The 13293-nt window shown below is 51.8% G+C and overlaps 1 protein-coding gene across 14 annotated transcripts in view; it reads left to right on the top strand.

Moving 5' to 3' along the window:
- Positions 1-13293, top strand: part of NAPB (NSF attachment protein beta) — a 41584-nt gene that overhangs the window by 16173 nt on the left and 12118 nt on the right. For 5 of the 14 annotated variants that reach the window (XM_017341770.4, XM_070052140.2, XM_002710936.6 and 2 more), the window contains exons 2-5: positions 2201-2280; positions 6281-6397; positions 8196-8242; positions 8379-8456. In XM_017341770.4, coding sequence (XP_017197259.3) covers positions 2201-2280; positions 6281-6397; positions 8196-8242; positions 8379-8456 — 322 coding nt within the window. The remainder of the gene's footprint in view (positions 1-2200; positions 2281-6280; positions 6398-8195; positions 8243-8378; positions 8457-13293) is intronic. The other 9 variants (XM_089307381.1, XM_089307380.1, XM_051845301.3 and 6 more) reach the window with 3 other exon arrangements.

Genomic DNA, 13293 nt, shown 5'->3' with positions numbered 1-13293 from the left:
GCATTAGGCAATCATCTGTGTCCATAGCTTTGTCTGCTCTAGAGCTTTGATATAAACAGAATCCTAATACGACTAGTTTCTTTGACTTAGCATAACATTTCCAAGACCCAGTCATGTTGTAGCAGGTATGGGTACTCGTTCCCTTCTTCTTCAGTGATGGTCCCTCGTATTTGTATGCCTCATTTACCAGTCTGTTTCTCAGTTGACGGACGTTTGATTTGTTTGTATGTTATGGCTATGATGACAGATGCTGCTGTAAGCATTTGCATGTGAAGTTTCACGCAGTGTTTTCATTTCTCTGGGGTGGACATTTAGGAGTAGAATTGCTACACCATATGAGAGCTATGTTTAACCTTTTGAGCAACAGCCAGACTGTCTGCCACGGTGGCTGCTCCATTTTACATTGCTAGGAGCACTGTGCGGGGCTCCAGTTTCTCCACGGCCTCCGTAACACCTGTTACTGTCTGTCTTTGGGTTCTGCATGTCCTAGTGGCAGCCCAGTGGCATTTCCCTGATGGCTAATGATGTTTTTGTCTTCCCATGTGCTTATGGCCATTTGTCTCTGCTCTTTGGAGAAGTATTTATTCTGATCCTTTGTGCATTTTTTATTAGCTATTAGTCTTTTCATTATTGAGATGTGAGAGTTCTTTGTATAGTCTAGTTACAAGTTCCTTATGAGATTTATCATGTACAAATATTTCCATGTTCTATGCTTTCATTACATGAATCTGTAATAGCAATCTTTTTTTTAAAGATTTATTTATTTGTTTGAAATTCAGAGTTAACAGAGAGAGAGAGATCCTCCATCTCCTGGTTTACTCCCCTGATGGCCACAACAGCTGGCACTGGGCCAGGCCCAAGCCAGGAGCCAGGAGATTCATCTGGGTCCCACCCATGGGTACAGTGGCCCAAGCACTTAGGCCATCTTCCGCTGCTTTACCCAGACCATTAGCACGGGGCTGGATTGGAAGTAGAGCAACCGGGACACAGACCAACACCATATGGGATGCTGGCGCTGCAGGCAGCAGCTTTACCCACTGTGCCACAACGGTGGCCCCAGTAACAGCAATCTTGACTGAGTGCTTACTGCAGGTCAAGCTCTGAGTGGCTGCTTTGGGTCCCCACAATAGGAATGAGGAATGAGACGATACCGCCCTCAAGTGCAAGAGCTGAGGTGCTTTGTAACTGAAGAACTCGCTTGGTCACATTGTCAGTAGTTGCTGCCAGAGGTCTGGTCGCACCTGGGCCATGGGGTTGCCCAGCCTTGACTCGACACCAGGGCTCTTGTGATGGGTTTGCTGTGGCTTGCAGCTTGAGTTCCCGCTGAATTTGTATGTACTGTTAATGTTTGTGTCGTAGCCGGCCTCTAGGGTCAGTGCTGACTTCTTCCTCGTGGCCATGCTCCTCGTCCAGTTTCTGCTTATGTGAACTGCAGACAGATGTCTCTGGGCCTTGACCTCTGGGTTATTGCAGATTTATGATGTAGGTAGGTAAGATGGATCAGTGTCCTTTATAGAGCAACCTCAGCTTAGCAAAAAGTAAGATTGAATTGGAACTCTGGGGGATTACAGAGAATTATTAGAGGAAATTTCTAAGCTGCTACAGCTATCCTTCAGTGGGACCAGCTTCCTGGGGAAGAACCTTCTGGAACTGAATGTAGTCAGGCAGTAGTGAAGCGCGCTCCACTCAGGGTGCTGCGGCATGTGCTCTCACACGGGGAGAGGGGCTGCTGGGCGGCCTTGCTGTGGAGTGGCCGGTGTGCTCCCAGTGCTCTGCCGTCAGCTTTGCTTTGGGTTTTCAAGTCTGAAAAAACATAGTGCCAAACTCTTGAAAAAAACAATAGGGTAATAGAGTGTTGAGCTTTTAAAATGAATTCTCCTTGGAAAAATGTACTTCCAATTACTGAGACTGAGAAGACGCGGTTTTTAATCCATAGAAAGGACTGTAGTGGGAGGCATAGCCAGATCTGTAGCTAAGTCTCAGTTCCGTGCCTCTTGGCTGTATGACTCGGGCTAGTGACTTCACCGTCACATGCCTCAGTTTCCTCTAGTGGAAAGTGGGGCCAGGAAGCTGGGAAGATTCCGGAACGCTGTCTGGCACGTGCGAGTGCCCACTCACTGTGTTATGTGAGCCAGGGCAGGTTTGTTTGGCAGGTGTGTGTTACTGGTAAAACTTAACGTCAGTTTTCAATTTTTCCCAGAGGAAACACGAGAATAGAAGAGGCTTGTGAAATGTATACCAGAGCTGCAAACATGTTCAAGATGGCAAAAAACTGGAGTGGTACGTACCCATCTTCTGTCGGCTTGCTTTCCAGGCACGTGCTCCGAAAGCGCTTGCAAGGGGGAGAGGACTGCCCTGGAAGGGGGAGGCTGTGGCCTGGGGGCAGGGCCAGTGCTGGCTGCTGCTGTGGCTGCCGTGTGCTTTGGAGACCTGACTAAAGGTCACAGGTAAGCACAGCACAGTCGGCCCCTGTTTTAGTCCCTGCAAAGCACCTGATAACAGTGGGCATGTGGTACCTAAAAGAGTTGTGCTTACTAGGAGCCAGGAAGAGTAATCTTGGCTTCTTAATGTGCTCAAAGAAATGCAGTGCCCTAAGGGATGAAAGTTGTAGTAAAACTCATTGGAAATCAGTGTCATAAACAGAAATGCATGTTACCTAAACACAGGTTGAGAATTCCTGACCTTTCCCACCCTAAGAGAAGTGATGGTTATATTGAAAATCAACAGTGCAAGTGTTTTTACCCTCCCCCAGACTCATCACTTTATTTGTTTATTCCTTTTTATTTATTTGAAAGGCAGAGCAGTAAGCCAGGAGGAGGGCTATGGGGGATGGGTGGAGGGGAGAGAGATTTCGTCTGCTGGTTCATGCCCCAAATGCCCACGAGAGCCAGGGCTGGGCAAAGCCAAAGCCATCAGAGTCTCCTACATGGGCGGCAGGAACCCACGTACTTGAGCAATCACCCACTGCCTCTCAGGCTGTGCGTTAGCAGGAAGCTGAGTTGGACGTGGAGGTAGGACATGAGCCGGGCACGCTGATATGAGATGTGGGTACCTCAGTGGCATCTTTTGTGTGTGTGTGTGTGTGTGTGTGTGTGAGAGAGAGAGAGAGAGAGAGAGAGAGAGAGAGAGAGAAAGAAAGAAAGAGAAAGAAAGAAAGAAAGAAATGGTCTTCCTTCCATTGGTTCACCCCCCAAATGGCTGCTACAGCCGGTGCACTGCGCTGATGCAAAGCCAGGAGCCAGGTGCTTCCTCCTGGTCTCCCACGTGGGTGCAGGGCCCAAGGACTTGGGCCATCCTCCTCTGCCTTCCTGGGCCACAGCAGAGAGCTGGACTGGAAGAGGAGCAACTGGATCAGAATCCGGAGCCCCAACCGGGGCTAGAACCCAGAGTGCCGTTGCCACATGCATAGGATTAGCCTAGTGAGCTGTGGTGCCGGCCCCTCAATGGCCCCACCCCGTCTGTTTTAATGAAGCAATATAACACAAATCAGATCAGTTCATGTCATTCCAGATAAAGAGCTGGCATCCTTACAGTGGCCTTCAGGGACCATCCCCTTCCTGTCTGTGAACTTGTTTCCTGCCCGGGCTCTGTGCACCCCTTCCTGCCTCAGAGCCTTTTGCACGCACTGCTCCTGTCTGCACACTCTTCCCCTGTACAGAATGTACCTGGTGCCCTGCTTCCTTCAGATCCTCCTTTAAATGTTGTGTTAGCAAGGCCTGCCCTGATCACCCCTTTAACAAGAGCAATCTTTGGGGCCAGCGCTGTGGTATAGTAGGTTAAGTCTTGGCCTGCAGTGCCGGCATCCCATATGGGCGGGCACTGGTTCAAGTCCCTGCTGCTCCACTTCCTATCCAGCTCCCTGTTAATGGCCTAGGAAAGCAGCGGAAGCTGGTCCAAGTGCTTGGGGCAATGCACCTGCATGGGTAGACCCAAAGAAACTCTTGGCTCCTGGCTTCGGATCAGCCCAGCTCCAGCTGTTGAACTGTTTGGGGAGTGAGCCAGCGGATGGAAGACCTCTGTGTGGGGAGCAACTGGGAGCAACTGGGACTAGACTAAGTTACTCGAATTAAGACTTATTCTGTGCATCTGCTCTCCCACAATATGGCGCTGGGAGAGGAGGAAACAGCTTCTGCACAGCTGCCTCTCACCAACTTGACAAGCTGCAGGACCTGCTCCTGATTGGAGGAGAGCAGCGTACTCGGCGTGTGGGTAGCAGAGTTGGGATTGGTGGAAGAGGACTATAAAGGAGGAGAGAGACAACATGCACCAGGAACATCTATCTGAAGGAACACCTGTGCAGCCCCCGAGAGAGCCGGCCGGCGGTGTGCCGCTCCCCCGCGGAAGTGGGGAAGGTGGCAGGGGGAACCGCCCTTCCACGGAGGTGGAAGGGACGGTAGCCAACCCGGGAAGAACCAGCAGCAAACCCGGGAAAGGCCGAACAGACAAAAGAACAGTGCAGGGTCCTGTGTCGTTCCTCCACGAAGAGGGGGAGCGACACCTCTGTCTTTGTCTCCTTCTCTCTATCTATAATTCTGCCTCTCAAATAAATAAATTAATCTTTAAGAAAAAAAAAGAGCAATCTTCTCTTTCCTTTTTCTCTGATACCTTTATCACCATTAAGCAAAACAAATAATAGTGTTTTATTTTTGAAAGATTTATTTATTTATTTGAAAGAGCTACAGAGAGACAGAGGCAGAGCCCATCAGAGCTGGCCTCAGCCTATCAGCTGTTCAGCCAGCTGGTGTGTTCCTAAACTGCCACTTGGTGGTTGGCTGCTGCCCCAGGTACCCCTGTTGCCTGCCCATTACCCTGGCAGAGTCTCCGCCACTCCTTGGGACCACCTGCCTCTTTACAGGCCAGCCATGGTCTCCAGCCCCATAGCCAGTGTCCACTCTGACTAGCCTGTGCCAACCTTAGTCTCTTGTTAATTGCCATAACAAAATACCTTAGGCTGATTATTGAGTAAACGGTGAAAACTTGCTGCTCACAGTTCTGGGGTCTGGGCGGTCCAAGATCCAGGCGCCAGCAGACGCCGTGTCTGGAAGGGCTGCAGTGCAGGAGCAGGGCCGCGCAGCAGCCGCTTGCGTAAGGGCACGGTCCTCCTCCCAGAGGGCCCCTCCTGATGCCCTCGTCCAGACTGCAGCAGTGCCCATGTCACGCTGCACTCACGTGTTTCCACAGCTGCCTGGGCACTCTTCATTGGAGCAGGAACTGAGTGCAGGTCAGGTAGCCACAGAGTGTGCTCACCCTTGCATGAAGGTTGAGAAGCCTACGGGGGAGTCAGTGGCTGCCTCTGGGGAGGGCTTGGGACAGGGGTCACAGGTGGAGCTTTGGTGGGATTGGGTGCAGAGTCTGTCCTTTCCCGTTGGGGGTTGCCTGTTCCAGACCTTCCTGAGCTGGAGGCACTTCAGGCGTCCCTACCGCAGGGGACTTGCTGCCGGAGGTGGGGAGGCCCTCCCTGAAAGGCCGGGTGCAGCTTCAGCTGTTGTCCCACTGGCCTCCTGCAGGCAGGACAGGCCTGTCACCATGTTCCCATGATGCCTCTCTCAGGGGTCCCTTCCCTCCCTCTTCGGCCACAGAATCTGTGCCCCTGAGGCAGAGTTTGCTCTGAACAGACTCTGTACATTTGTCACAGGCTGTGTCCCAGCAGGGATCTGGGTATTATTTATAGCCACACCTGTCAGGGTGCTCCAGGAAGAGCACAACTTCTAACCCTGCCTGGTACAGAGCAGGCCATACCTGTGCATAAGTTTCCATCAGGTTTTGCTATACGCTAGAGGAAAAACTGAATTTTTAGGCTTTTTTATTTTAAGATTCAAAATTGTAGGCCTCATTTTCAGTCTTTAAGAAACTCTCTCCTTAGGGCCTGTCTTAGCAACTTCAGCAATGACAGCTAAGCACAGTGGACGTGGCAAGATAGAAAAGGAGCCGCCAGCACTCTCGCTCTGGGTGTGTTGCCTTTGCTTAGTCACTTTGCAGCTGGAAGGCCCGAGGGTGTGTCCTTTACGTGTTTGCAGAGTAGAATTGAACAGCCCAGAGCCTGGCTGTTCTGGAGGCTGCGTGCCCAGGGCTGGGACGGGAAGGTCAGGCTGCTGTTGTGTGCACCTGGGTGCACTTGACCAAGGTTCTCAGGTGGGAATGCTGCTTTTTAGTGAGGTCCAGCACCTCAGGTGGGGGCCGCTCTGCAGGAATTCATTAATTACATATGAATCATTGTGGTCGTTGCTTCTTCTGATTGATTGATTGATTGATTGATTGATTGTGGTCTTCTCTTGTTCAGCTGCAGGAAACGCGTTCTGTCAGGCGGCCAAGCTGCACATGCAGCTGCAGAGCAAGCATGACTCTGCCACCAGCTTTGTGGACGCCGGAAACGCTTACAAAAAGGCAGACCCTCAAGGTGAGGCCGCCGGGCACGGGCACACAGCCGACCGTCGGGGGCGCTGACTGGGCCACCGTGCCTCCCGCCTCCAGGCCCGCGTGGGGTCCCTTCCAGTCCTAGTAGAGGAATTTTTGTGTGTTGAAATGATAGTGACTCTTGGGTAAGGATAGCGATTTTTCCTGGTGGAGACTTCGGAGGCTTCTGTGAACAGAAAACGGTTGAAATGTGTCCTGGTGCATCTCGTATCCTGGTGGTTTAGTTGTCAGCACCGTTTTTCCTCTAAGCCACTTGATGTTGCATTTTGGAAATTTATCTAAGCCTTCTTCCATCTTGACTTTATGAACTATGTTACTGATCACAAAAGGCAACTAAGGGCCCCCTTCCATGTGCCTGGTGGATTTTAGGAGCCAGTCAGTGTGAGATTGTGATATCTGTGGTTCAAAACGCCTTTCGTTCACACTGTAGTCATTTTTTTAAATGTTTTTTCCACATATTGGTTTTGAGGAAATAATGGAATTGGATATTTAGCATTTTGCAAGTTTCTTTCTTTTTTAGTTGGAAGTGTGCATTAGCAATTAACAGCATTGATTTCTTCCCTCTTGCACACTGCATGGATAGCACTGCGTCTGTTTTTTTCTTTTAGTGGTACTTTCTGTTTGACACAGAAACCCCAAGTTTTATGACTATGTCATATAGAAATAAGATATCTTCGAGGGCTTTTTTTATACACAGATAAGTCACAGTTTATTTCTCTAATGACAAACTGGACACAGACCGTGTGAGCAGTGGGAGTAGCCAGAGGGACTCACAGTGTGTCCACCTGTTAGCATACAATACAGGCGTCACAATGCCTGGTGGAAGAGACTCTTCCCGGGACCCAGTCAGCATTCGCGTGGTCATGATACACCGCGCGAGACCAAGGGTTGTGTGACCTTGATTGCAGAAAACACGCCACACACTTTGGGAGGAAAGGTACGTCCGCTGCGATGGCGGGCTTCTGTGCAAGCGGGGACAGGCTGCCGTTCTGGTCGTTGTCTATTTGTAAAGTGCAGCGGCGAGTCCACTCTTTAAAATACAGTTTGGGAGGAGATTGCTTTTCATCTTTGCTGATCTGTTTATCTTCATGATTCTTCGGTCAGGCCTTTTCACATCGCTGCCTCTTTCAAACCAAAAGCAGTCGCCCTGGAGCCGTCAGCCATGTGCAGCATTATACATACCAGCGTTTTGGGTCAGGGCTGTGTGCTGGCTCCCCACTTTGGGAAGTAGCGTTGGCACTCGCTGGGGTTCTCCCCTTCCTCTGTAGATGTGTTGGGACAGGACAGGCAGCACCCCGGACGCGGGACGCTGGCTCTGCTGCACTTGTTCCAGTGCTCTGGCCTTTTGGCCGCACGAGGGCTAGAATCTGCCCGAGGGGTCGTTCTCCTGTAGGGGTGCCGTCTTCCTGAACTGATGGGTGGTTTTAGCACATGGGCATTTGCATTTGGGCAGCTAGAATCTGCCAGTGTGGGTGACAGTCCCCACGGTTGTCTGCCCTCTGTGACCCAGTCTCTCCCCTGGAAGCAGTCCTCACTTTGAGGTTCAGCGTACCAGAGCCAGTGTTGCCCCTTGAATGGTGCTGTGCAGCTGCAGGGCTCGGAGCTGTGCCCCTGACTCTGGACTGGTGCATGATCTGTGTTTGCTCCTCACTCACCTGCCCACCCTCTGCCCCCAACTGTCCCTCGTTAACGTTCTAACGAGAGCCGGGAAGGCAGGCTCACCTGAACTCTCTGTGACTGAATGGATTTCTCGTTGTTTTTCTCAAATGCCTGCGCTTCAGAGGCTATCAACTGCTTAAATGCAGCCATCGACATTTACACAGACATGGTAAGACCCGCACTGCTCGCTCGGCCGGCCGTGGCTGGCAGTGGCCTTCTGTTGTGTTGTTGTTTTCTGTCCCCGTTCCCGGACTGGCATTCCAGCGGGGAGGGGGGGTGTGACTGGCTTTTGTCCTTTCCCCCAGGGAAGGTTCACCATCGCAGCCAAGCACCACATCACTATCGCGGAGATCTACGAGACGGAGCTAGTGGACATTGAGAAGGTGAGCAGCAAGCAGCGAAGGGGGCCCCGAGGAACCTGCCCCTCTCCCAGCCGGCCAGAGTGGAGCAGTGACCCCAGAGGCTTCACGAGCCTTCCTGGCAGCGGCTGGCTGAGCAGATGGCCAATTTCCTGCAGTGAATGTCTCGAGACGTGAGAGCGGGCTCACGGTTGCCCCCACTGTCTGATTGTGTCAGACTCTAGCACTCCCGACACATCAGCCGTATGGCCAAGGACTCGGGCCCTGGGGAGGCAGCGTTTAGGGGGAGAGCTCTGCACAGCCCCTCAGCATCACCGCTGTGAGGGTCGCATGTGCACATGCTGACTGGCAGCCCAGACCTCTGAGTGGCAGAGTCTGTCCTGCAGGCCCCTCGCCTGGCATGTCAGGCAGTGCATTCTGATCTCAGGGTCCCCCAGGCCCCCTTGTTTCCCTGTAGACCATGGGCTTCCTGTGGGTGCCATCCCCTTGATCAGTGCAGGAGCCTCCCAGCTCATCCCATGCTCCTAGTCCTTGCTGCCTCCGGCACCCCCACGCAGGCAGAGCTGTCCCTGTAAACAGTACTTGGGATTCTGTTTCTCCCACCCACAGGTTTGTGTTGGCACCTGCATCGCTTAGAGCAACAGCCAGAGCCTTCCATGCAGGGTGGCCCTCGTGGCCCCACGGCACTGCTCCCCATGTGTCTCTGGGACCTCTCTTCTGTGGCTCTCCTCCCCTGCGAGTCCTGCTCCAGCCACCCTTGTCTCCTTGCTCCTCCTCACACATGCTGGATGGTCTCCTGCCCCAGGACCTTTGCACTGGCTATTTCTTCTTCTCCTCCCCCACTCCCTTCATCTCCTCCTCCCTTTTTTTTTTTAAGATTTATTTTATTTATTTGAAAATCAGAGTTACACAGAGAGAGGAGAGAGAGAGAGAGAGAGAGCGCGCGAGAGAGAGGTCTTCCATCTGTTGATTCACTTCCCAGATGGCTGCAACGGCCAGAGCTGCGCCGATCCAAAGCCAGGAGCCAGGAGCTTCTTCCATGTCTTCCACGCGGGTATAGGGCCCCAAGGACCTGGGCCATCATCCATTGGTTTCCCAGGCCATAGCAGAGAGCTGGATTGGAAGTGGAGCAGCCAGGACTTGATACCGGCGCCCATATGGGATGCCAGCACTGCAAGCAACAGCTTTACCTGCTACACTACAGTGCCAGCTCCCGGCTACTTTTGCCTGCAGAGCTCTTTCCCAGGTGTCCACCTGGCTGGCTCCTCACACCCTTTTCACCCATGTCTGCCTACCCCGTGTCCTTTAACTTGGCTCATTTATCACCTGTTACACGACACTCATCAAGGCCACTTGGTTAACATCGCAGCCGTGGCCCCTGAGGAGCCCACATTCAGATCCCATGCAGGCGCGCACTGTCACTCTGCTGTGTCTGTTGTGCAGAGCCCATGCTGCCGCATGCTGTGCACTGACGCGCTTGCTCAGCATTCCCGATTCTTACTCTCTTGCTTGTAACTGGAGGGGCTGCCCTGCCAGCCCCAGGAGCCCAGGATGTCGTGACACCGCCACAGATGGGGTCTGTGGAGAAGAGCGGCTCTCAGGCAGCAGCGAGGTTGGACCTGCGCTGCTGACATTTCCCATCTGGCCTCCTGTGGTTTGGTTTTCATTTTTGCTGTGCTTGTCTGAAGAGCCACCCTGTGTGTTGGCGCACATGTATGAGCCTTCTCTCTGGCAGGCTGTATGTGGGGCCGGGCCTGAACCCTCCTTTGTTTCTGGGTGGGATGAGGCAGGACCGAGATCTGGTATGGATGCAGCACCTTTCCTGAGGACCAGGGAATCCTGCAGAGACCGGCGCTGTGCTCAGAGCGTCTTTGCCCACAGCGGCTCCTGTGTCAGCTTCCCCTGGCATGCAGTCAGTCCCAGGCCGTGATCTTGGGCAGCTGGTCACCACTTGGTCTTCATAAAAGTGAAAGTGGATAAAGTCATCTGTGACACCCTTTTCCTCTTCTTTTTTTAAAATATTTATTTTTTATTTATTGGAAAGGTAGAGTTACATGGAGGCAGAAGCAGAGAGAGAGGTCTTCCATCTGCTGGTTCACTCCCCAAATGGCTGCAACGGCTGGAGCTGGGCCTATGGGAAGCCAGGAGCCAGGAGTTTCTTCTGGGTCTCCCACATGGGTGCAGGGGCCCAAGGACTTGGCCATCTTCTACTGTTTTCCCAGGCCATAAGCAGAGAGCTGGATCAGAAGTGGAACAGCCTGGACTCAAACTGGCGCCTGTACAGGATGGGCAGCTTTACCCTCTATACCACAGCCCCGCCCCTTCCCCTTCTTTTTTAAAAAAGTAGATGTTTTGCCCTGACAGTTTCAGAAACCTGCCAGATACCTTTTTGTGTTCCTGCCATTCTGTGCTTGGCCAGTAGGTGGCACCACTTTCATTGATGTGACCTTTTCCAAGCTCTTGGGCTGGCTTCCACTGCCTTCCCAGGTGCATTAGCAGGGAGCTGGGTAGAAAGTGGAACAGCTGGGACTGTAGCTGGTGTTCTGATTTGTGATGCCGACCTTGCAAGCAGTGGCTTGACCTACTGTGCCACGACACTAGCCGTCTCATCACTTCTTTTACTTCATGAGATAAAACATTGATCCACATAATAAGTGGGTCCTCTTTGGTGGTCCTTTAAGCGATCCAGAGGAACTGGACTCATTTCTGTTTTCAGCCCTGGAGCACCTGCTTTAACTCTTCATTTGTAAGGTAGTGGATGTGACATGTCTGTGTCACATGATGTCTCGGGTATTTGTTGGCAGTGGAACCTGTCTTGAGGCTACTAAAGGCTTCCATGGTGACTGACACTTGACCTCGGCAGATTCGTTCACTTCAGGTGCTGTTGGTAATGTGTTGTGGGGGCCTCGTCCCCCATTTGGAACCCCAGTGAACCTGACACCCAGATGCTCATCACGGGGGCCTCCAGAGCACTTTGCTCAAGAAACAGGAGTCTCAGCCAGGCTGGGTGCGTGGGTCTGCTAAGTGTGCTCTTGTAATTGGCAGTCGTGTCCTGCTTCTGGCGTTTGTTATTGTCCTGGAAATTGACAGGCGCACAGGCCGACCTCCAGCGCCGAGCATCCTGTGGGGCCTGCAGAGCCCACACTGAGTGACACCCAGAGCCAGCCCGAGCCACGCTCTGCTCCCTGCAGTGTGCCTGCCTCACCAACAGGCTCTGTGTCCCTTCTCAGGACAGTCTGCCAGCATGTGTGAAGACCATGGATTTGTTGATGATTGATTTAATTAGCATTATTAAAAACTGGATTAAATTTTTCCTTTTACTAAGGTAAATGTAGTGGCATCTGACATCTTGATGCGCCGGGCCCATTGTTTAAATACGTAGTTAAAATTGAATTGGCAATGCTTAGCTTTTTTTAAAAATATTCAAAATAGCAGTTATACGCAACCCTGAGTTCTGGTAAGACCTAGGAAGATAAGTAGCTGCCCTGGGGAAGACACGGCCACCTCAAAAGGTTCATGGGAAATAGTAGAATTAAAACAGATACTGGGAGCTGGCCTGGTGGCACTGGCATCCCATATTGGAGTGCTCCTTATAGTTCTAGCTTCTCTTATTCTGATCCAGCTCTCTGCTATGGTCTGGGAAAGCAGCAGAAGATGGCCCAAGTCCTTGGGCCCCTGCACCCACATGGGAGACCTGAATGAAGTTCTAGGTTCCTGGCTTTGACCTGGCCCAGCCCCCGGCTGTTGCAGCCATTTGGTGAGCAAACCAGCCGATGGGCGCTCTCGCTCTCGCTCTTTCTCTCTCTCTCTCTCTCTCTCACTCTCACTTTGCCTTTCAAATAAATAAGCCTTTGAAAAAGAAGAGTGTTTATTTTGGTGCAAAAAAAAATTTCAAGTCCATGTATAGTTTTTTCACAGTATGCATTTTCTGGACCTGGGAGACAGCAGACGACAGCCCAAGTATTGGGTTCCCGCCACCCATGTGGGTAACCTGGAGGTCCCAGCTCCCGGTTTCTGCCTGGCCCAGCCCTGGCTGGCGTGGGCATTTCAGGAAGTAACCAGCAAATAGAAGATCTTTCTGTCTCGCCTTCTCTCCTTGTTCCTCTGCTTTGCAAGTAAACAAATAAATTTTTTCATTTTTTTAAAAATGCATTTATTTGAGGTACAGAGAGAGAAAGTTCCCATTCACTCTTTCTTGCCCCTAATGCCTACAGTGGCTGTGACTGGACTGGGCCTAAGCCCGGAGCTGAGAGCTCATGCCAGGTCTCTCACATGGGTGGCAGGAGTCCAGCTATTTGAGCCGATGCTGCTGCCTCTCAGGCTGTGCTGGCCACAAGCTGAATTCAGGAGCTGGAGCCAGGACTGAATGGGGGACCGTAGGCATCTTACCTGTTGGGCTTACTGCTTGCTCTGCATGTGTTTCTAGTATTTCTTGAAAAATTCTCATTTTCATGCTTTCTGTCCCTTACCTTGAAGCACAGCACAGTAGCTCATTTTATCCAGCCACTTTTTCTCCTATTTTAAGTAATACTGAGAGGATGTTTGTTCAGGGAGCCTTTTGGCATGGGCCAAGTGCCCAACACAGTGGATCCAAAACACAATTGTTCAAACACAGCACAAGTGTCTGTTTCTTTTTTAAAGATTTATTTTATTTATTTATTTTGAAAGGCAGAGTTACAGAGAGGCAGAGGCCGAGGTGGGGGTCTTCCATCTCGCTGTTTACTCTCCAAATGGCCGCAATGGCCGGAGCTGGGCCAATCCGAAGCCAGGAGCTTCTTCCAGGTCTCCTCTGTGGGTGCAGGGGCCCAAGTACTTGGGCCATCCTCCACTGATTTCCCAGGAACATCAGAAGGGAGCTGGA

Source organism: Oryctolagus cuniculus, chromosome 11 (assembly GCF_051225735.1).
Source record: "Oryctolagus cuniculus isolate XC-2025 breed Fujian yellow rabbit chromosome 11, ASM5122573v1, whole genome shotgun sequence".
Lineage (NCBI taxonomy): Eukaryota > Metazoa > Chordata > Mammalia > Lagomorpha > Leporidae > Oryctolagus > Oryctolagus cuniculus.
This window is presented reverse-complemented; position numbering and strand designations above follow the sequence as displayed.